The 25,283-nt window shown below is 35.9% G+C and overlaps 1 protein-coding gene across 1 annotated transcript; it reads left to right on the top strand.

The window, feature by feature from the left end:
- The first annotated feature begins 819 nt into the window (after window positions 1-819).
- On the top strand, window positions 820-24,603 carry LOC129886391 (THO complex subunit 1). The gene is made up of 21 exons (XM_055961059.1): window positions 820-1,111; window positions 1,236-1,319; window positions 2,787-2,861; window positions 4,332-4,425; window positions 6,609-6,754; window positions 6,910-6,981; window positions 8,764-8,836; window positions 8,918-8,983; window positions 9,066-9,112; window positions 11,790-11,861; window positions 12,143-12,268; window positions 12,360-12,425; window positions 13,273-13,314; window positions 14,649-14,765; window positions 15,025-15,107; window positions 17,117-17,183; window positions 18,314-18,385; window positions 18,597-18,647; window positions 23,278-23,337; window positions 23,428-23,577; window positions 24,015-24,603. The coding sequence occupies exons 1-21, from the start codon at window positions 1,109-1,111 to the stop codon at window positions 24,276-24,278; spliced, it is 1,830 nt and encodes a 609-aa protein (XP_055817034.1). The 5' UTR covers window positions 820-1,108; the 3' UTR covers window positions 24,279-24,603.
- The last annotated feature ends 680 nt before the right edge of the window (window positions 24,604-25,283 follow it).

A 25,283-nucleotide genomic window follows, 5' to 3' on the forward strand; every position in this document is an offset into this window, starting at 1 on the left:
TCCTCCACAAGAGAATAAATAAGTCGATTTTGATGAGTTTTAATGTAACTTCAATTTCAATACACTTGTGGGATTCAAACGAGCCAGAGAGATGGAATCACCCTACCTCATCTCTAATTTACTTTAGAAGATAATGTTTTATTGAAGCAATTATTATTTCTATTTAAAATTAATACTATATTCACATATGAATCCCTATACCATGAGATTCCATTCAAAATTAGAAATATGTGTAACCAAATTTGCATTTTGCATAATGGAGACCCCTTATATTATTGCTGGCTAAATAATTTTTTTCTCAAACTCAAAATCCCTTTTGGATTGGATGGGTTCAAAAGTCACGAGGTTTTGTTTAATCTATTATTTTATTTTGACCAATAAATATTTTACGGAGTCAATATTGATAATTATTGTGATTGTTGTTTGCAAAGAATTTGACATCCTACGAGTTGATAATGTTCTATTAATTTTCTTTTTAATAGTTATAACGTTATTGAAAAAGTTTAAGCTGAAGTAAACATAATATTGAATTCGGATTTTAAATATGATCTTGTCTTTGATGAACACTTACCGTCAAAACAACGAATCAATCGAATCTCAAAGCGGTTATCAAACATCAAATTGAAATCTCCTAAAATATATAACTACTAAAAAAAACTCTCATTTATTTCCTACTAATGTTTGATTAGATATTTTTTTATCCATTTACCAAAGATAGAAACTATCCAAAATAAATATAAATATTGAAGAAGTTAGTACATACATTCCATTTCACCATATATCTTTTTTCGGCAATGGACTTATGTTTTAAATATAAAGAACGATAAAATTATTTGACATTTTGTCCGAAGTTATTTTTTCTTTTGTATAAACCGGAACGGAACGTTACACACACACACTAAAAAAGAAATCCTCAAGAAATTCTTCCGCGTTTTGCAAGAATTCTCAAGAAATCAAGAAGAGAAAACCCAATGTTGCAGCAATAAAATACCCCCAAATCCTTAAACCCCCCATTTCCAGTCTCCGTTTCCCTTCTCTCTCACTGCAGAGTCTTTCTCGTTGATGGAAATTTGAAAAAAAGAAGAAAAAGAGCAACTCAATCTTCAGTATGGTAAGCTATGTGTAGTTCTCTCTTGTAATGGAAAAAACATATAGGAACTTCTTAACACACAGAGAGAGGGACAGACATGTTTATGCATTGAAAATCTTGAAGTTTTTGTTTTGCCATTTTACAGGATTTGTTTAGGCAGGCTATTCTGCGCCAAGAGCCACCTGAAGATTTCGCTCTTCTAACTGTTCAAGAAGCTATAAAACCCCAGGTTTGTTTGAGCACATATATACCCTTTTATCTCATCTATGTGTGTGCCCTAATTTCTTTTGAATTGTTGATTTCATAAAAAAGCAAACAACATAAAATAAATTCCTGAGATTGTTACTTCCAAGAAAAGAACTAAGCTATACAAAATTGTCCTACTTTCTGTTTTCCACAGCACTTGCTCCAAAATTGTGTAAATTTTCCTAAAGGGGAAGTGTTCTCTGTGCTACTCCCTTCTTTTTCACTATTGAGTTTTCGGAAAGGTACTTCGGTCCTGCTAATACTGTAAAAGTGTGTTTGATTGGTGAATATGCTAGTTTTATCTCCACTTTTAACCCTCATTCATTTAAAGATTATGATTTCGACTCTTGGGCAATATTTCCCAAACTAAATAGAACTGTCTAATTGGGAAGGAGGGGGAGTACATATGTATGTTCATTGACCTGTGTGTTTATTTGGAGATGAGTGTAGATGCAAACAGGTGGATATGCATCTTGTAGTGTATTATGGAGGTGTATCTGTATGTGTTCTATATTTGTTGACTGCTTGTATAGATAAGAAGGAAAACAAAAAACAAGACAAATTTGCATCTAGGTATCTAGGAAAGTATAACAGAAACAAAGACAAATTATACAAATATAGTTGCATATCAAAGAAGATTCATGCAGTGGCTCCCAAATAGTAAACTTTAATACATGTCCTTCACATTATTCACCTTTCTGAAGCACTAAGACCTGAAAGTGACCAGTCAACCAGATGTTGATATGGGCTAAAATTCATCTAACCCATTAGTCTTTTTTTTTTTAAAAATAAACTTTGAGACAAGGGAAACCCGCAGCCGCTACCCTTTGGGTGCGCACAGGGTAAAACCCCCTCTCCTATGCAATAGCTCGCAAACCACACAGGAGAGATAACCCGCGCTAGGCAAGTCCAGTGCGACGAGCTCGACCCAGAAGGCAAACCCCTAGCTTTCGCTGGCAAGGGGTTTCGAACTTGAGACCTCTAACATGGAAGTCCCAAGCCCAAACCACTGTGACACCCCAAAGGGTCATCTAACCCATTAGCTTTACCTGACAAAAAACCTATGTTTTTTCTTTGCGTAGAGGTTGGGGTGAAGGATTGTTCAAGTTTCAACACAAGAACTTGCTCTCTGCTTTTGAATTGGACCTTTTCCAGTGTTGTAAGTAGATAACTTTTCTTTGACAGTGTTCCCCAAATGTATTGACATTTGACTGTGCCATTTCCTATTTATTGTGATGGTGACACATTTGTAGATTTTTCTGTTTTCTTTGTTTCAGGTGTAGTATTCATTATAAAGAATTCCCATTTTGTGCTACATAATAGTAGCTTATGTGATAAATTATTCATCTAGGTTTCATTGAGTAGTTATGATTGAGATACACTTACTAATGTGAGGTTACTGCTATGGAGTTCTTGTATTCAGCCTATTGACTTTTCTGGTCATCTGCAGAAGCAAACAAAGCTAGTCCAAGATGAGAATCAGCTGTTGGAAAATATTCTCAGGTCGCTACTTCAAGAACTGGTGGTATGTGTGATTTTTCTTAATAGGAATTGCATCATAATTTTATGAAAACGTTAATCGATGAAAATTGGACTTAGTAAATCATGGTGGATTCTAGTTAGGGTGACTAACAATCTCAAATTGTGTTGCAGTTGACTAATTTATGATTAGTTTTCTCATCTCATTTGTGAGACTACTCTTTTCAGTTTCTTGATATTAGGCTTTTTTGAACCGATGTTTATTCGAAACTTTTTCTCTACCCCACAAAGGTAGGGGTAAGGTCAGCGTATATCCTACCCTCCCAGACCCCACTTGTGGGGTTACACTAGGTTGTAGGCTTTTTTTACAAACGCTTGATATGTATTTTTTCTATAAGTAACCCTTTATGTGTATTTAACAATAGTCTTAGATGTTTCCATGGACTAAGTCAAGGTTGTCAGCCTAATCTTTCTTAATTACAATGTTGTCTGGGCCAGCTAGCGCGCAGTTGACTATTTCACCTTGTACCTGCTACTTCTGACCAACACAAGTATCAATTATAGACGGGAAGAAAACAACATACCCAATGTAATCCCAGAAGATGAATATGATCTTCACGCTCTGCCCTTTTTTGGATTATTTTTATCTTCCCAGATTCTATTGTCATTGTGTAGGCCTATTTTCACTAAAACTTACGCACTCCAATGTAATTCAATAATCCACTAAATAGATTCTTCTCATTAGAAGTTAGATTTAGGGTAAACGGCTTCTCATTAGAAGTTAGATTTAGGGTAAACGGAAAATAGGCATTATTTTTCTAGGATCTGTTTGTGTGATAAATAGTATGTACAAGGTAGTATTTTCATCTAACTTAGATATCTTTGATCTTGCATATTCCCTAACGAACAAACAAAAGAGAAGTTTTGGAGGCTGAACTTAGAAAAGGACTAGTTGGTAGGTCTACCTGTATAGTTGGAACATTATTTGGCGCGTGTGTCCAAAAAATGGTATTTATGAATGCACAAGTGTGATAAAAGACTATTACTCTCAACTTATATAGTCAACTTTTTTTTTTTTTTTTGAGAAGGATATATAAGACAAGTTTACTCCTCAACTTATATAGTCAAGTCCCCTCTAGGTTAGATCAAATGCACTGGCTCAACAACTATTGACAAGTTGTGATTGTGACTGATTCAAGTTCCAGATTGAAATGGAGAGAATACATCATAATATTACCAGAATACTTCTTAGGCAGTGGTTGATTTTTCTTCATCAAAAAAGGAAGTGGCTGATTTATCAGGAAATTCTGTAATTGTATCACCTTGCATTACAAGAAAGTTTGAAGCTGTTTCTTTCTTGTTCACGAGCTTTGTATGTTGGGAAACTTTTCACGCTACCTTTTCATAATTTTTTTTTCTTGTTTTCTTTTGAACTTCACCATTGGTCATGCTATAAAGTACTTTTCTGGGTAGCATGGCTGTCTTCTGATTAGTGAATTTTTTTATCCTATCACAGGCTGCTGCAGTTCAGTCAGAGCAGAAAGTCATGAAGTATGGAGTGTCAATTGTTGATGGTGAATCAAGTCAGGGTCAGATTCCCCGCCTTCTTGGTGAGTGTCTGGTAGCAAAGAAGACGTATTCTATTAGCATGTTTCTTGATATTGGAATATTTGAAGTGTTTCACCTTAGGGAATGGTAAGTTATGCAGTTATTTAAATTTTATCAATGGTTGGGGAGATGTGGAAACTCTTGCTTTTTGGTGCTAGAAGAGTAGTTGTATTCTGCCATTGTTCAAGTTGAAACTTACTTCTGGACTGTCGTAGAAACATACAACATTTACGCTTGGGGAAACACCTAGTTGGCATTGGAAGATATATCCATCACGTTGACGTGAATATATTGTAAGGGTTGATATTGTTTATGCCCATCTAAAAGGTAGTCCTTTGTTTGGTTGATATTCTTCAAAGAAGGGAGAGAAGGAGATAATACCCCAAGGAGTCGTTCGATTGCCTGAAATAGGGAAGGTATTTGCATTGAGATCAGTTTATACAATACACTGTTTGGTTGAACTAATTTCCTCATTCAATGCAGCGTAACTCTTGTACTTTGTTTGGTTGCAATTTTCCCTTCTGCGGGATATGTATTGTTCCTTTTTGGAATGGAATGTGGAATAAGAATCAACGACGACAGTATATCCGGTGTAGTCCAACAGGTGGGGTCGGGGAAATTTATGTTAATGCGGGATCCCCGCACTGATGTATGAGCTTCTTAATCAGTTTTCAAACCAAAGCATCCACTAGACAAAAATGTAGAATAAGAATGCATGTACTTTTTTTTTTTTGAGAAAAGAATAACAACATACCCAGTGTAATCCATGTATTAGCAATACGTGGATTAAAACCATTGGAATGAAAAAACTGCCCTCATCTTTCTTCAAGATTCATATGTATTTCTTTTAACTCAAATATTTCAGAACTTTCTGGATTAGAATAGAATGAAGTTCTATAGCTATATCCTTTTGCTTCTCCGGTGATCACTACTAGATTGAGATTTTATCTTGTTTGGCCTTTCATATTGAACTTTCGTCAAGATTCTTTTATCATTATCAAAACCTAGAAAAAGACAAAACTTATTTGAGAATAGGTATATAATAAACTTGTTACACTCCACCAAAATAGTTTGAAAGTAGCTACAACTTTTCAAATAAATAAAGATGTTATGGGTTTAGCAGTAAACAAACTTAAAAAAATGAAAATACATACTTAATATTATACAATATATACTAATTTCTAATACAACAAACCAAATATTCAACAAGAAATAATCCCTGCATTACTACTCCCGACATTATTAATCCTTGCTTAATTATTTCTTGCACTACTAATACTTGCATAACTTGTTTTCAAATCAAACGACCCCTGTAGAGATTGTTGAGACTTGTTATACCGTAAGCTTTTTCTAAAATTTCTTTAAGAAGACATGGGAGCCGAGGGTCTTTCGGAAACAATCTCTCTGCCTTCATCAGGTAGTGATAAGGTCTGCATACATTCTACCCTCCTCAGACCCCACTTTTGGAATTTCACGGGGTATGTTGTTGTTGTTCTTTAAGAAGACATGAAGTATAAGATGTTATAACTCACAGATCAAGAGGCTAGTTGAAGAAAACAAACTAAAGAGGGGTAAATGGTAGTTTTGAGAAGGATAGGTAGACTTCGATTCAACACTTCATATTTGCCGAGAGTTCATTCCCAGGAATATAGCCATCCCTAGCTACTCACGTCTTTGGATTCATCTGCCTTCAATCTTCTAATATCCTTTGATATTTGAAAGACTCATTTTTCTTAAGCTTAAGGACTTGAGATATATTGGTTTGTTGTTCCGTAAGGTTGTCTATGTTGTTCTCTTTTGGTTATTATCAGGAAATTACAAACCGTAAGTATCTGTAGTTGTAAATAGTACTACTAAGAAACGTAATTCATCTTGTTTTTATACATCATGTTTACCCCAAAGGAAAAAAATCAGCTAAGGTCACGATTGTTGTAGCAGTAGAGATAGAGAGATCCCTGAGATATGCCTTAATTGCTAATGGAGTGGGTACATAATTCTAGGTGTAAACATGTTCCAAATAATGTTTTGAAGTAGGATTTATAGAAGCCTATGAATGCTCTGGCTGATTCTCAGAGGAGGAGTTGGTGTTGGTGAGATGCACTTATTATCTTAATCTTGTTTATGAAACTATCATGGATAGCTACTTGTTCTTTCCTTGTAACATTTTCTTTTAATTTATTTGTAGATATTGTTCTTTATCTTTGTGAGAAAGAGCATGTGGAAGGTGGCATGATATTTCAACTTTTGGAAGATTTGACAGAAATGTCAACAATGAGAAACTGTGAGGATGTTTTTGGGTACATAGAGAGCAAACAAGACATATTGGGGAAGGTATGCATAATTATCAGCGGTTTCAGTTCTATGAACATTTCTCGGTAATAAAAGAAGTTCTATGAATATTTCTGACTTTAGTGATGGTATGTGTTTATTTGGTGCGTCAAATTCTTGTCATTTAAAGTGTTTATGTTCATCATTGTGACATACAGCCAGAACTCTTTGCACGAGGAAAGCTTGTTATGTTAAGGACGTGTAATCAGTTGCTTCGTCGTCTATCAAAGGTGAATATTGCTTTGTCTTATGTAATAGATATCAGAAACATCTTTGTCTCTATTTGCACATTAATTCATCTGGTGCATGTCGTGAAAATGTATCTACTTGCAGCAATACAAATCATTACTTATTGTCAATGCAAAAAAATAAGAAAAGTTTCTAGTATCCAGATAATGGCATTGTCCTTTGATCATGATAAAAAGCTTCATTTTGTTGTATTATACTAAATCTTTCCCTCTGTATTAGATTGAGGGGCTATCTTGGTCGTGCAATCTCTAATTCAAATCTCTGTTCTTTTTCCTAATGATGAAGAGTTAAAGTTCAATTTAGTTTGTAATGGAATTCTCTGAGAAAGGTAATAGCGATACTGTGCTGGGAACAGTATTTACAGTTCAAAAAAGCAAAACCAAAATGTGATCCTTGATCTTCTCACAAGGATTCAATAATGTCTAATAGAGTCTACATCTTCCATAAGTTCTTTGCACTAAAAGTGAAATAAAAGAATATAATTCATCTCGATTTTTTGTTTTGGGCTGCTACATTCTTCAAAACATCTCGGGTTCATTTCCTTCCATATATAATGGAACATTTATTTGCTACTGTTAAAATATCTCCTTTTTCGAACACTTTGCTTATCCCAAAAACAAAAAGCCTCGAATTTGTTGCTTCTTGGCTTGTTGTGATTACAATTGGGTATAGCGGTGCATGTTAAGCAATTTTTTTTTTTTGGGGGGTGGGAGGGGGGCACAGACCTCATTGTTTGTTCATTATAGAACTATAGAAGAGATATGTATATACTAAAGTTTTTTGGGAGGAACACTTGTTTTTGTGTTGTGCTGTTTATTTGTTTTGCCCTGTCTTTCTGGAGAATGACACGATAGATGAAGATGTAATATATAGGAATAATAAGGATGCTCATAATGGACCAGTGCTATTGATATAAATCCAACTGCCTTTTTTATCCGTGTAATGAGGATGAATTGAACCCAATGAAAACCAACTCCTTGAAAACAAAAAAAATTGGAGAAAGAAACAAATAGTGCATTCCCCTTTACTTGGTAGGGCTTGAAAGACCGGACAATTTCTTTTCCTCTCCTATCTCATATTTTCAATTCAAGCTGAAATAGGAAAAACCGCTAGCACCACTAGGCCCAATATTTAATTTCAAAAGTATAGAAGGGACATAAAAAGGGGCTTGACCAGTCATGTTTAGGATCTGGTCCACAAAAAACTTGGAAGCTAGTGTCATAGAAGAGATAGTGAACTAGAGATTTCTCTCTTAGAGTTTGAGTCGCTGACTGAAGCAACCAGCGTAAATGTTGGGGAATGACGACGAAGAGGACACAACATAATTAGTCTCTCTCTGAATAGATGCCGTTGTCAACCCATCTGGAACATTAGTTAACTAGAAAGTTTAGATAGATTTGGAGAACTTTTCCTGCACATCTATGGTCGAAAAGTAATTTTAGAATGATTGACGATCATCGTTAGGAATATTTGCTCCTTGATTCAAAGACACAGACGAAAGCCCATTGGTAGTCATTGCTTGCATCACCTTTTCAATTCATGATGTTTCAATGTTAGTTGGTCTATATTTTCATGAAATGAAATATTTTTCTATTTAAGACAATTCACCTATCACGGATCAATACTTAAATTTAAATTTCACTGTATTTCATTCCTTTTCATGGCTGGTAAAACCTGAATAATGCGGGTTGGGTATCATTTATCTTCTCTCTAAGTAAATAAGCTGTTCCAATGTTTTCCTGGCTTAACATCTTGTATTGCAGGCAAATGATGTTGTTTTCTGTGGGCGCATTATCATGTTTCTTGCTCACTTCTTCCCCTTATCTGAGCGTTCTGGTACTTAGTTTTCTTTCTCTGTATGTGGTTAGATCCCCCATCTGTATATTGGTGCTAATTTGTTTGCCCAAATTCCTGCAGCTGTAAATATAAAAGGAGTTTTCAATACATCGAATGAGACAAAATATGAGACAGAAGTTCCTGAGGGTAGATATCTTTTCCCATCACTTGTAGATTTGGTTTCGCATTTTATTTAGTGCTAACAGTGCGTCAACTTGTTTGGTTTCAGGTATTTCTATTGATTTCAACTTCTATAGAACGCTTTGGAGTCTACAGGTTGGTATCTGGTGTTCTGTTCTTTTAGGGGATTACTTTTGATTACCATAGTCTGTTAGATAAGCATTCTTAAAAACCCAACATCATGAGATTATTTCTGCATTTCCTGGTTACCCAGTTGCTTTCATGCTCGTTATTTCTGGAAGTGTCAAAGAGCCCGTTTGGATGGGCTTTAAGTTGGTCAAAACCAACTTAAAACCCCTTTTTAGCTTTGGACGTGTTTGCCTAATGCTTAACTTTAAGCTATAAAGTTCTTAAAGTCAGTCAAAAATGAAAAGTTAGGATTCCTAACTTTTTTTTTCTAAGTGCTTAAAGTCATTTTCTTTGACCATGAAAATTACTTTTATATCCCTTATATTTTAACTAAATTCCCAAACTATCCTTTTTATTCTTTTAATCCTAAAATTCACGTTATTTTCCTCATTTAAGCACTTTTATCCAAACACTCAACTGCTTATTTATAAAAATAACTTTCAGCACTTCAAAGTTCTAAAAGCACACCATACATAAAAGTTACTTTTTTTAAGCCCATCCAAACGGGCTCATAGAGTGTTCTTTTAAAATTTAAGTGGGAACTGGAGGTCCTGATATAACTTCTAAAGAATTTACCACTAAAAATATTAAAATAAAGTATTTCTATGAATCCATTCCAAGTTTTGCTGTTGATTATGGTGCTGAATCATGAGGTGCAACCTCTATCATCAAAGCAGCAACACTATATTTGTTTCAAATGAAGTCATAAGTCTGTTGTAACATTGAAATCCTAGTTGATGCTATAGATGAAGTTCAGAGATGAGACTGTTGGTGAGAAACCGGAGGGACAAAGAATTGTAAGCAAACATAGAAGACAAGGAAATAGAAGAAAAGGATATATATATATTATGTTCTATAAAATATATAGACCGGACGGGTGGGAGTGGGGAGAACATATGTGTAAGAGAGAACAAATGCAGCTGAACTGGAAGGTTAGGATTTCTTTCATGTTGATATTACTGCAAAAAAGCAGTTTGGATTTTATGATGGTATTACAACAAAACGAAAACTACAAACGACAAAAGATAGCCATATTAGGCATGTGAGTCTACCATGGGGCTTCATTGGGCTTGAGCTCGAGTTAAAAGTACGTACTAGCTGGCTCTAGTTTGAGAAGAAGTGAGTTGAGCTAAACCAATGCTTGGGTAGCACGACAACCAACTAAACTCCTGCAGCAAAGTCACAGGTTTGTACCTATGCAACAGTGCCATGGTTTTATATTATACTCTCGCCATTTGGTGAGAATGGTAATTCTGATTTTGGATTAGTGGATGTTTAACATAATAATTCATGGATTATTTCTTATTGCATTTTAAAAATCGACCCCTCCCCCCAAGAAGGAACCTTCTACAAGAAGTACAAAAAGATCTAAAAGAGTAACCAAATATTGTGCTCTGTGGACATAATATCATCACTATAAATGGCTTAAGAAAATGTTACAAACTCTATGGACATAATTTAATCACTTTAATTGTCTTATTTCAAATTCCTGATTTGTGGGTTGCTGTAGATGCAATCCCTGTTTCAATTGCGTATTTTCTTTTCACAATTCCTTCTGTCATAATATCTGAAGGAGGTTCTCTTTGTGTATGTCCATTATCATTTGCCTTTTCATAATCATTTATTCTCAATTGCATGTTTGCTGTTGAATTACCTTGAAGACAAGATTAAAAAGGAATATGTGGCTGTAGGTCCTTCAAGTGGCTTATAAATGCTTTGCAATGGGAACTTCAACTTTTTTTCGTGTTGTAAAATTCTTCCATTAGCATGCTTTAGGTATGAGTAGCCATCTTACACTTATGGTGCATTGACTATCCAATGACCTATATTGTCACATGCAATGCAAATAGTGGGTACTTGGTCATCTGTGTTGTATTGTTGTCTAAATCTAGTGCAGCCCAGTGAGGTACATCCCTTAGAATTAGCTGTTCCCAATGAAGATGAAGGCTGATTAGGTGCCTATTTGATGTCTTATGACTATCTATGTGTATTGACCTTCTGTGATTCTTAAAAGTTAAAACTGTGGCTTAGTTTGAGTAGTCTCCTTCACAGATGTGAGGACACATTTATATGTAGTTTTTGTTTCATTTTTCGTTGTCTTTCTAAAATAGGAGGTAAGAACAGCAATTTATGGATCAACTTCAAGAGAATCTCGTGGAGCCAAAGTGGGGAGAGAGAAGGCAAAGAGAAACCCATTAAAACACAGTAACTATCAGTGTCCAGGAGTTTGATTTTAGCAAGCAGTTAGCTTGCTTTTGGCTAAGGCGGCAAAACATAAGCTAGAAAACTCTTCCTTGTGTAGTATTTCCTCAAAAATACGGGGAGATATAAAGGAAGCTGATACAATCATGTTCTAGCTCTTTGATTCTGTCAAACTTGATTCCCCACCCCCAAAAGGAAACCGACGTAAGAAAAGAGATTCTGTCAAACTTAATTTTGAAGTATCTCCCTAAAATCTTCTAAAGCAGTCATGTTCGATAATCAGTTTGAGTGGAAAATAAGATTAGTGTCGTCTCTTGCTGAATTCAGACAACCTTTATTTATGTATGAATCACTGTGTTTGAAGTATCTCTGATACGTTCTGTGCATGTGCTTCCCCCACCTTCCTATCTTGTTTAGTAATTTTTTAGCTTTGCTAACTCAGGAATACTTCTGCAATCCGCCATCCCTGATTAATGCTCTTGGCAAGTGGCACAAATTTACATCCAGTTTGGCGGTATACTTCTTTCACTGTTTAAATTCTTTGAGATGTTTCTGTTGCTGTTTTTTTCATTAATCATATGCACTGTAAAGTTGGAGTAACTGGTAAAGTTGCTGCCATGTGACCAGGAGGTCACGGGTTCAAGCCTTGGAAACAGCCTCTGGCAGAAATGCAAGGCAAGGCTGCGTACAATAGACCCTTGTGGTCAGGCCCTTCCCCGGACCCCGCGCATAGCGGGAGCTTTAGTGCACCGGGCTGCCCCTTTTGTGTGATTAATTATTTTTTGGGGTTTGCAGGTTGTTCTAAATACTTTTGACGCTCAGCCTTTAAGTGATGAAGAGGGAAATGCTCATAACCTCGAGGATGACGCTGCAATCTTTAACATAAAATATCTTACAAGCAGTAAACTTATGGGTCTCGAGGTATGGGAGCATTTCTCAATTTAGAAAGTTCTTCTTAAGCAAAAAAGTAGCAAATTCAATAGCATATTCCTGATCATTCTTTTTATCTCAGCTGAAAGATCCTAGTTTCAGGCGCCATGTTCTGGTTCAGTGCCTCATTCTGTTTGACTATTTGAAGGTAATGATAACATGTTGTTAGCTTGAGTTCAAAGTGCAAGTGGATCTTTTAGTAATAATGTCACCTTCCAACTTTAGTTGAAGTTCAGTCACAATAGTATATTTTTTTACCAGTTTCAAAAAATACTATTGACTGAACTTCAACTAAAGTTGGAAGGTTCTTTCTCTTTCATGTGTACACATAAGATAAAGTTTTTTCTACTTGAATTCACATATTCAAAACATCAAAATTCAGGTGCATATCTTTGATTTCAATCAGGATCATGACAAGCCACGTGATTGTTTGATAATCATTAAGTTGAAGATTCTCTAATATACAAAGTCAGTAGGATTCTTAAATGTCTTAGGTGTGGTGTACATCGGAGAAGAGAGTTAATGAAAACATTCCAACTTGGTCTCTGCTGGAGTTTTGCGGAGGGAAGCTGTGGGAGTAAAGTTAGCTGAGGGAGGGAGAAGGAAAAGCATCGTAGAAAACTGATAGAGAGAGCAGTAGTTATGCATGCTTTGTAACTAATGTAGAAAGAGTTTGTCCTTGTTTTTTATTTCTTATTGATCTAGTCTCTTGTCATGATGGCCCAATTTGGCTATGGCCTACTTGTTTGGCCATCAGTTTTTGTCCATTATTTCAACTTCACCTTGAAATTGGGAATTTGAAGTAGAAAACTTGTTTTAAGTATGTCAAGTGAAATAATGGTTCACTCACAAAACTTCAAGGTATTCCAAGCAAAATTTATGACAAAACACAACTTCAACTTGCAAATACTTTTTTTCAACTTCAATATCAAATACTTTCTTTTACAACTTCAACCGAATAATGTCCAAACTCCTACTTGTTTGTAATCATGCAGGCGCCCGGGAAAAGTGAGAAGGAATTGCCTTCTGAAGCAATGGTTGGTATTGCCTTTGCTGTTTATTTCATTTCATGCTGTATCAGGGTTTTATTGGTCCCTTGATTCCTGCCGCCTATCTCTCTTTGTGAATATATATGTATATCTAAAATATAGCACACACACTGATGCATATAGAGATACTTGCCCAAGGGTTTGCCTAGGTTTGAAAGTAAAACCGTTTGAAATAATTGTTTGGAAGGACTACTCTTTATATGCTCCTTCCAAAAGAAAACCAGGGAATAAATGAGGCCTTTGCTCTTTAACTTATGTTCTGAATAGTAGTTGTCTGAAGGAAACCTTGCAACTGTTAATGGAAGTGATTCTCTTTTACAATCTGTAGACTGCTCTTTTCTAGAATATTGCAACATAATTCATGATGACGTAACTGATGTTCTGAATATATAATGCAGTGGGTAATGAAGATTATTATTTATGGGAATTTCTGATGTTGCGTATATCTGGGCTACATGTCCTTTCATAAGTTGTTTTCCCTGATCTATTCAAACTTCATTCTCATTAGCAGGTGTTATTTTTTGCCTGGATGAAAACTTGTTGTTCCTACATATTTTGTTCCTTTTAAGTGGAAGAAGGAGAAAGTAAACCCACCATTAGGTGGATTACTATTCTATGGAACAAGTACATGCCTAACACAAACTACAAAATTACTCTCATCCTGTCCCAGAACCACAGCTATCAAGAAAAAAAAGAGGGTGGGGTGGGGGAGAATCTAATATAAGTAAAAACCGCTTTCAGGAGAAGAAGACCCATTACCTCAATGATTTGACTTTTCCACTTTAGCAATGGCACATCAATAACATGTCTCAATGCCTTGGAAGCAAAAAAAATGATAGCATGCACCTTATTTGGTGCATGTCTTAGGATGAAAATGTTGTCATGGCATATTCTGGTTCGGAACTTGTGATCATATCTCATTATTAATAGATCTTATGGTCAGGAGAAAATGCCATATTTCTCATTTGTTTCTTTCAACCATTTTGAAGTTCTTGCAGATTACAGTGTTGCAGAAGTAGGGATCGATATTGTGTTAGTGATTGCTAGTTTGCAAGTCAAGATGCTCTGTGTTTAATATTTGTACCTTATAGAGAAAATAGTTGATCATTTATTGCTGAAGATAGCTTTACTTTAACTGGGGAGTCCCTACCATCACTTACATAACGTAATCATCATGTGTACATTATGGAGTCCGAACACCTGTCCAACATCGGCTAGAGCGTCTTATCGAGGTGCCTCAAGGCTCGACTAACACGAATATTTGCACACAGCATTGTGCTTTACCTCAGCAACAAGCTAACTTTGTTTCCTCAAAATTGTAGAAGGAGGAAATAAAGACTAGTGAAGAGCGGGTAAAGAAGCTTCTTGAAATGACTCCACCCAAAGGCACAGATTTCCTCCACAGTATTGAGCACATTTTGGAGCGTGAAAGGAATTGGGTAAGCATCGGTTTTCTCTCTCTTTTTGCTTTCTCATGCAGGAGGTCTTAGACATTTGTGAGGATAATAGAAGCAACGTGTTTATGTATACCTTATCTAAAATATTCTTCTTCACTCTTTTCCTGATACATTTCTCTATTTTCTATTTATTGGTTGGCTTATGATGCTTAATATTCTATTTCACTCTTCTCCTTATACATTTTTCTATTTATTTACTGATTGGCTTATTATGCTGTGCGGATGATGGTTTTTTCCATAGGTTTGGTGGAAACGGGATGGCTGCCCCCCATTTGAGAAGCAACCAGTAGAGAAAAAGCTGGTTCAAGATGGAACCAAAAAACGGTATCTAACTACAAGTTAGCATGTGCTGTTGCTTTTAATCCTTTATAACAACATACCCAGTGTAATCTCACAAGTGGGGTCTGGGGAGGGTACTACCTCATTGAGGTAGAGAGGCTGTCTCCAAAATATAGCATTGCAATGTATAATATATTGGTGAAGATATCCAGATTATATGTTTTTTTCTTAGTTTTGCATTTCTTTCACATTGGAAAAATTAATTTGTTAACAAGAATGAAAATGCATTGGAGGACCAAGCGTCCTCTAGTGACTCTATTAGAAAATGATACAACAACAACAACAATATGCCCAGTGTAATCCCACTAAGTGGGAGGACCAAGCGTCCTCTAGTGACTCTAGTAGAAAATGATACAACAACAACAACAATAATATACCCAGTGTAATCCCACTAAGTGGGGTCATGCAAACCTTACCACTACCTCGAGGAGGCAGAGAGACTGTTTCCGAATCTATTAGAAAATGTTAAGTAATGAAAAGTTTGAACAAGCAGTATGCCTATCCTTGTGAAAATCCAACAACTCCACATCCTTCTGCAATCATCATAGCAATTCGTAGAAAATTATTCCATTCCAAACTCAGGCTGGATGAATACTTCCGCCCAGGAATCTTTAGCATTATGCTGAAGCTTAATACACTACTCAACAGAGAGCATGAAGATTTCTTTAGAGCTTCTTACCTTTAGTCTATGTTACATGGGTCCTTCATTTGCCTTCATGTATTTGTCTCTGAATGAGTGTGATACGTGCGGGTATTTCGTGCGGATTCTTTAAAATATCCTAAAAATTTAGCAAAAAACTTGATATACCCGTATCAAATACTTCCATACACCATGCTGAAAATGTACCATATTGAAATCCATGTAAGATGGCCTTTAGTACAACCAAAGTTGCGAATTTAAATAGAAAGTTTCACCCAACGAGCACATGCTTCTGCCATGATACAAGAAATCTTTCCCATGGTTTTCTTGCATAAGGGTAATGACTAGAAAAAGTGGATGAGACCCATCGAGATTCTGGACGTTTAATATGGATGGATATCCTTATGTGGCCTGTAAATTTTGTAGTAAATAAGTGTGAAGTACAGACCATGTGAAAAATCGCATCAGCTTACTGTAGTATAAGTCAGCCAACATAGATTTCTGCTACTAGAATTTTCAGTTTTCCTTATGTGATCAGAATAATTGTAGTTCTTAAATCCAATGCCGAAGGTTATACTCCCTCTGTCCCAATTTATATGACACATTTTCCTTTTTAGTAAGTCTCCAAAACAATGACACATATCTATATTTAGTAACTATTTAACTTTAACATGCCCATTTTACCCTTAATGAGATGATTTATAGCCACACAAACATCTCTGACTTATTTTAGACCACATGTATCAAAAGTCTTTCTTTCTTGAACTCCGTGCCAAGTTACCTTATAAAAGATAATAAACCCCGTGCCAAATCAAACAAAATCACATAAATTGGGTCGGAGGGAGTACTATTTACACAACAGTTTTTAGACATTCCAATTTTGTGAATTTTAGTTTGTTTGTGATATTTGGTGCTTTTGCACTGGGTAACCGTAGAATTTGTTTGAAAATCACTATGTATGTATATCACATTGCTATAGTAGACGATGTCATTCAGCTGTCTTCCAGCAATTTGAATTGTGCTTTCTCAAATCCTTTTGGAAACATATAGTTTGCTAAATTGTGCCCTTATGTGGCCTATTTCACCTGAACGCATTGTGGACCCATCTATGGGGAATAGTTGTTTATTCCACCCTAAGCAGCCTATGTAACCAAATACGACAAAAAGTTCGGTATTCTAGCCTTGAGAAGCCAAGGAGCATAAATAGATATGTTTAGTCATTAGTTCCTAGTTCCTTCTAAGCCCTTTTACTTAGCTGATCATGTTTTCAAGAATTTAAACTGCTGCTGTTTTTCGTCCCCTTTACCCATAACTTAGATGATACTTGACCGTATTCTTTTTGCCTTACTTGCAGTCGACCACGATGGAGGCTTGGAAACAAAGAACTCTCCCAATTGTGGAGATGGGCTGATCAGTATCCGGTTTGTTTTTCATTAACTTATTACTTGCTGCTTGCATGGGTCCCGTCTAGCAAGATGTTTATCACATTAGTTTTCTGTGGCTCTGTACGAGGGACTTGCTGATACTGTCACAATGATACACAAAATCATTAGAACTCTTTCATTGATAAATAATTCTCATCATAGATGATTAATTTTGAACCCATGACAATAGTTCCAGTGAGTAGAAGTGTGTAATAGGCTTGGTTGTAATTGATGGTCTCTATGGACTTGTGAAAACCAAATATCCTCTCATGCATGATATACACACTGAACACATTTTAAGTACTTGTTAAATATGTTGCGTGTTTCAAGATATGAATGCGTATTTCTGGCTTTGTTAATGTAAAACAATTAAGTAAAATTAATATAAATACTTTATCTTTTTATAATTGAAAACCGTTTCATTGTTCTTCACATTGAGATGATGTCAGCTGTACAAAAGGTGACATCAAGTATACGGAATACTATGCCAACTATCTATACCAGAAAGAATGTTCTCTTTACCCCAAGAAATACAATTGAACAAGATCTCCGTTGATTTCTGCGCTGGTCTTGCCACTTTTGTAGAACTATTTCTTTTCTCTTCAGATTGTTTAGAATATATAAAGAGGTGTTGTCTTCCACAGCATTTATACTAAATAGAATATGCTAAGGTCCATAGTTCTGTTGCAAATTACACTATAGTAAATGATCTGCATCCTTTACATGCATTTTGTACACACAACACCGACTCATACTGTGGTGTGTGCCAGCATATAGTCCCTACGCTGAGATGACACTCAATAAGAAGTGGTGTGTGTCAAAATTATGTAAGTTACAGATATGTACACTCTATTACTCAAACTCTGATCAACAGCACAGGTATTCATGCATTTTTGTTCTCCTGTCAACCTTTCATGCTAATTATTCCATGACTTTTAACCTCTTCCTTATCAAAAAAATAAATTATTCCATGACATGAGAACTGTATTGTCCGAAAGACTAAAACCATGAATTTGTAGTTTCTAACATGTCTTACTCAAGGCATCTTGACTCTGAAGAAGATGGAGCTTATTATTTTGACGTTGAATGCTAATGACATAAACATCTATTTTCTGTTTTTCCTCCAGAATGCTTTAACTGATACTCAACGCGTGTGCACTCCCTCTATCACAGATTACTGGAAACCTCTGGCAGAAGATGTAAGCATCCATTAATTCTCTTTAAGAAAAGCTACTTTTGCAGGAGATAACAACAACTTACCCAGTGTAATCCCACAAGTGGGCCACTTTTGCAGAAGATGTTCCCTCTAATGTCTTCTTTGTGTTAGTCCCTTTGCTGCGGTAGGAACAGGTGTTTTCGTAGTATTTCCTTGATTTCTGAGTTTGATTTTTATCTCTTCTGATTTGATAGATGGATGAAGCTGCTGGAATAGAAGCAGAATACCATCACAAAAACAATCGGGTTAGTGTCTTCATCTTTTCTGCTTGATTTTTTTTCCTACACTTATTACCACCATGGCATTTTGTTCTAGGCTACAGCTTAAGTGACCTCTTATTTTCTCTAATGGCATGTTTAAGAAGACATTGTAGCAACAAAACTTTAGCTGACTTTGATTTATTTCACTGAAATATTAGGACTCATTTTGTATCATAATCTATACTAATGCCGAATTGATCAACTCATAACTAAGTATATATACACGCAAGAAGCTAAAGGCTAAAGCTCATTTATATAGTTCTTGCCATACGATGTGTATTGTGTTTCGATTATCACACTTTTTTGCTGCCTTTATTGTTTCTTTCTTGTAGATTTTACGCTGCCTTTCTTATTATCGACTATGTTTTTTTCATTGTTTCTTCTCCTTTTACTTGGGTTTGATTCACTTGAACCGAGGGTCTTTCGAAAACAGTCTTTCTACCTCCTCGAGATAGTGGTAAGGTCCGCATAAACTCTACCCTCACCAGACCCCACTTAATGGGATTTCACTGGATATGTTATTGTTTTTGACATAGGTAACTGTTTCTATTTCTGAAACACAATACATGGGTTGTACTGAAACCATATTTACAAATGTTCTCAAAAATCTACTGTCCTACCCGTATAATGAGTCTAAGACATCAATGATAGAGATAGTATCATTAGAGTATATTTGGTTACACCAAAAACATTAAGTCAAAATACAATTCATTTCGACTTTTGCATAGTATTTTCCATATTCTCAAAAACTCTAAGGTTCCTCTCCTTCCATATTGTCCACCATATAGCTGCGGGTACAATTCTCCAGTTGTTCCTGTTCTTAGCCTGTACTCCTGCATCTTCCCAACTATGTAATGCTTCTGTGATTTTCCCAGGAATGGACCAAGATATGTTTTTGAGACTTAGTAATAATCTCCACAGTTGACTTGTGACCTTGCTATGTATAAATAGATGGACCACTGTTTCTGCAGTTTCCCCAGAGAAAAAACATCCGGAACATAAAGGGATCCTCCTCTTCATCAAGTTATCTTGTGTCAGCACAACTTCCTTAGCCAATAACCAAGCAAAGCAAGCTACTTTGTGTGGGAATTTGTCTTTCCAAATGTGTTTCCAAGGAAATTGGAGTATCTGCTGGTTTGGTCGGTTCATCTTCCTATAGGCTGCATTTACTTTAGAAGTCCCGTCTATTTCCCTGCCATTGTAGGATGTCTTGTCCTGCCTTCAAACCACTAAATTGGTCAATGGTGCTGAAGAATGCTGTTACTCTTGGTATTTCCCAATCATTAAGATGTCTCCTGAACACAAAATTCCACCCTTGAGGTGTCCACAATTCTGCTATTTTGGTCTTGTTAGAATAGGAATAGGTGTACACAATCCTACTTAGAATAGGAATAGAAATAGGAATAGATTATAGTATTCTACTTAGAATAGGAATAGAAATATGAATAGTTTATAGTATTCTTTTTGGAAAATGATTGTTTTATAGTGTCTATAAATAGGGTCTTTGTGTAATATTGTACTTACACAATTCAATAATATTTCTCCCATATTTCTCACATGGTATCAGAGCCTCTACGATCTTGGTAAAGAAATAAAGAGCTTCCGCTGCCGGCGGGCGGCTATTACTCATATATGCCGCCCGTCTGGCCATTGATTATGTTAGCAAAAGTCTGGGTCACTGTATATCTTTTCGGTGACTATTTTCTCATATCTAATTTGCGTAGCCTCTTGCATCTTTTAAGTGATTACTTTTTCATATTTAATTTGCGTAGTGCCATGCATTTTTTCGGACTACTTTCTCATATCGATTTGTGTAGCACCGTGCATCATTCCGGTGACTACTTTCTCATATTCGATTTGTGTAGCACCGTGTCATCTTTCCGGTGACTACTTTTTCATATCTAATTTGCGTAGCACCGTGCCATCTTTTCGGTGACTACTTTCTTATTTGTGTAGGGTCGTGCCATCATTTCGACCCTACCCATATAGTTTCTGTTTTCCAGTAGGGTTGTGCCATCATTCCGACCCTACCCATATCATTCTTTTTCTCAATAGGGTCATGCCATCATTCTGACCCTACCCATATAGTTTTATTTCTTAGATTGTGACCATTTTCAGCCATCAAATCTAATAATCTAGGGCATGAGCATGTTCCGACCAGTTTTACGGTGACTTTCTTGTTTAAGATCTACTCATCTCTTGATTTCGAGACGTTCCATATATTTTATACCAGATTTCGAGCATTTTTCAGCGGCCATTCCATTGTTTCTGAGAGATCTGAGTTTTCTTGCAGTGTTTTCTTTCTGTTTCAGATTTACTTTCACCAAAAAAAAGAAGAAGGTATACTCAGATATTTGGACTAGATTAGAATGATATCTTCTCTCTCGTGGCTAAAATAGCATATGTCCGCCTTTTTCTATCTATAGTTGTCATTATCCATTGGCCTTTTAATCAATTGGACATTAAGAATGCTTTTCTCCACGGTGATCTCTAGAAAGAAGTATATATGGAGCAACCACCTGATTTTGTTGCTCAGAGAGAGTCTGATAGCCTTTGTATGTCGATTGTGTAAGTTACTCTATGGTCTGAAACAGTCTTCTCAATCTTGGTTTGGAAAGTTCAACATTGCAATTCAGGAATTTATCACTCCGTGTTTTATCGACATATCATATCAAATTCAGTGTTTCATGAGAGGACTAAGCACATTGAGATTGACTGTCACTTTGTCAGCGAAAAGATACTCTCAGGAGATATTGTTACAAAGTTTGTGAAGTCAAGTGATCAACTTGCATATATCTTCACCAAGTCCCTCACCGGTCTTCGTATTAATTATATGTGTAACAAGCTAGGTACATATGATTTGTATGCACCAGCTTGAGGGGTGTGTGTGTGTTAGAATAGGAATAGGTGTACATAATTCTACTTAGAATAGGAATAGAAATAGGAATAGATTATAGTATCCTACTTAGAATAGGAATAGAAATATGAATAGTTTATAGCATTCTTCTTGGAAAAGGATTATTTTATAGTATCTATAAATAGGATCTTTATGTAATATTGTTCTTACACAATTCAATAATATTTCTCCTATATTTCTCACAGCTCTGTTGAATGAAAACTAAGTTGTAAATATCTAGGAATAGTGTCTCCATGTTGCCTGCTTCATGCCAATCATCCTTCCAGAATACAGTTTTAACTCCATCTGCCACTTTGATTATGGTGTTAACTTTGAATTCATTCCACAAAATTCTGATAGATTTCCTGCTTCGCGTACTTTTGATTTCCAAGCTGTCATTTTTTTGAAATGTTTTGGTGTAACACCCTTGAATTATTCTAAGTTGTCATTTTATTCCTTCACATGATCAACTCTTGTCCCTGTTAGTTTCTAAACAGTAAATAAGTAGTACGTGCTGAATTCATTGCAATAGTACTTGCTTATGTGCAATCTGTAGTAGTTCCTCCAAAATTATTTATTTGTTTATTTTTTGCTCTTACAAATTTCATGTAGGTTACTTTTCAGTCTTTTTCACTTGTGAGTCCATTCAGGGTGACTAAACATGTTCTTTGCATTCTATTGAATAACATCAACAAGGTCTTCAACTTACGATTCATAAACTCAGACCAGGAGCCAGATAATTTGTATGAGAGAGAGGGTCGAAGATAAAGTTTTTTGCTATTAGATAAATTTTGGCTTAGGTGAAGATGGATATCATAGAGAGGTCCAGATGACGTATTTTGAATTAATTAATTGATGGAGATTGCAAATGCAGAAACTGAGATTTATGTGAGAAGAATAAAGTTCACGGGACAGTCTTACTATGTCTTGGCAGTCTTGCTCTTCTCCAGCCCATGGAGGTCAATAAACTCATATCCAAAGTTTTATTTCTCAACCAATGAGGGAATAGTCACATCACTGTTCACGCTCCACTGGCCAGTCTAAAGGGGATAAATGAGTCTTATACTTGAATATGAAGTATTAAAGCGCTATATACTTGAGGGATTTATTATAACTATTTCCTTTAATTCTGTAGTACAAATTCTTCAGGTGTAAACTCTACACATTTTGTTCAACAAGTGTAAACCCTACTCATATAAGCTTCACATGAATAGCTAGTCACAAAAGAGGCGGATTCTTGCGGTAGATTGACAGCCAGTTAATAATCAAATTAGAATGGAGCTGAATTTTAATACAACGAATGTATATAGTCATACTCCAACTAGCTTGGGATTGAGGCACAGTTGATTGAGTTTTCATCACTTCCCTCAGGGCTGAGAGATGTTCTGTCAGAAATGCTCTTGTGAGCACATCTAATCTTTCACTCTCTCCCCTAAAGAAGAGTATTCACTAATATCACTGTTCATTTGTTGGGATAGTGTGGTGATCAATGATACACCTTCTAGGCAGGTGTAGTAAGGATATTTGTTCTCGTGCTATCTGGAAGATGGCATATATAGCAGTAGGTAATATGTTATCTATAAAGTAAAATGGAGAACTCGCAGAGAAAATTGTTGTGTTGATATCATCATACATCTTTGTGCTCTGCTTACGATGCATAATTCTGTGACTTCTCTTTTTTGGATGCGTGATTTTAATGATATCCTTGGATCTATCCAGGTCTATTGTTGGAAAGGTTTGCGATTTTCAGCTAGGCAAGACTTGGAGGGATTTTCCAGAGTATGAGCTAACTTATGGGTGTGATTTCAAGTCGTCATCATTAAATGTTAATAAATTCTCAATGCAATATGTTACTTGTACCTTTTTCAGTTTACAGAACATGGTATTGAGGGGGTAGTGCCCCTGGAGCTTTTGTCTAATGAAGTACGGGTCAGATATCAAGCTAAACCAAGCGAAAGGACTAAGCGGACTAAGAAAGAGGATACAAAAAACTCAACGCAACAGGCGGAAGAAAATCAGGTACTTGAAAAAGAACTTAACCTTGTATTCCCAGTTTCCATTTCTTTTCCCGTAAGTCAATCCCTGTGGCAGTTCTGTGCTGACTTGAAGATAGATAGTGGCTTTACCATTAGATTCAAGCATCCTTCTGTATTTGAAATTTCCCCAAGTTTTCATGTCCTGTGTGCCACCATGGTCTGTACACAATATAAACGAGAATACCCTTCCACAACATTAACATTCACATTTGTCAAAAGCTTAACAATTAGAGTGTTTAACTTCAATTATTAACCCCGATTTATTGCTTTTTATAGTTCATTCTGGCCTGTCTTGGTTTTAAATTAAAATAGTGATTCTGCTTAGAGAATGGTGAAACAAATACATTTTGTTTGGATTTCTAATTCATCAGTCCTCCTTTTTTCTGTCCTTAATGGTTCTTTTCGTTTAATCTTGTCTAGATTGTAACGCCACCAAGTGAGATGGACAATGAAGTGGGCCGAGCGGACCCTGAAGCATCTGCTGCTCCCATGGATACAGATGTAGGAATAGCTACTGTTAACATATCTCAGGAAGAAACTCCGACTCCAGAGGATAACCAGAAGCAAAGCTCTGATACAGATGTTGCTCAAGAAGCAGGGCAGACTGAAGCAGATACAGAAGCAGAGACGGGGATGATTGATGGAGAAACAGATGCAGAAGTTGATCTAGATGCAGTAGGCTAATCCAACTGTGTATCGTTTTGTGCACCTAAACCGATGTAACTTATGTCAATGATTACTTAATCTTTACTGAATTTGCACAATATAACTTTATGTCAGTTGCTGAAGAAGCTTGACAGCAAAAAAAATAAATACACACTTTCGAATTAATTGTTCTTCCAGTGGCTGGACATATTGCTACATATATCTTAATTTATAGTCGAGGAAATGGTTGCCAAAAGCTCAATTATTTGGAGGGGGAAGGTGGTATTGTTGCAATTAACAATGGTGAGATTGGAGAATGTGTGTTGTTTATTGAAGTATTAATAATATTTTTATGTTTGCTTGATGGACAATTTTGTTCTGTTATGGAATACTTGCAAAATGCAAAACATGAGGTCTCATTTGTTAAACTTCTTTATAGAATAGTGCATGTAATAGTTGTCTTAGATTAAATGAGTTTTTCAAATTAAAATAATTCTGATTATCCGGCAGAGTTGGTAAGTTATCCAACAAAGTTGAATATAACATGAAATCCTATTCTGATTTGACATGACTTGCATGCCCCTTTTGTGAAATTTTTGGTTGCAACTTTAAAATGATGACGATCCGGTATGCTTTATGAGTAATTCAACATGATATCTATGTTGAATGTGGCATGAAATCATACTGATCCAACATGATTTGCACGGCACAGTTTACTGATTTTGGTTCCTATTGGTGCCATCTCTGCTGCTCAACCTAAGATTATTTCATAGGAGTATTAAATTTAAAAGGTCATTTTCCACAGATATCAAAACTGAAGACAGTATTTATATACTAGTGGGCAAAGATATTTCTTTTGTACAAGTAACCCTTATTTTTGTCAATTTTGGACCAAACCCAATGGGCTTGAATCCAAGTCTATAACTCCAAAGAAAGGTAAGGCCGGATTGTTTGCTCCTTATGTCATTTTTTTCGAGATCACACTTGCAATAATGAATTCGATTGCACGGTTTGACCTTCAAATACATTAGTCTTTAATTTTTA

Source organism: Solanum dulcamara, chromosome 4, assembly GCF_947179165.1.
Source record: "Solanum dulcamara chromosome 4, daSolDulc1.2, whole genome shotgun sequence".
Taxonomy (NCBI): Eukaryota; Viridiplantae; Streptophyta; class Magnoliopsida; order Solanales; family Solanaceae; genus Solanum; species Solanum dulcamara.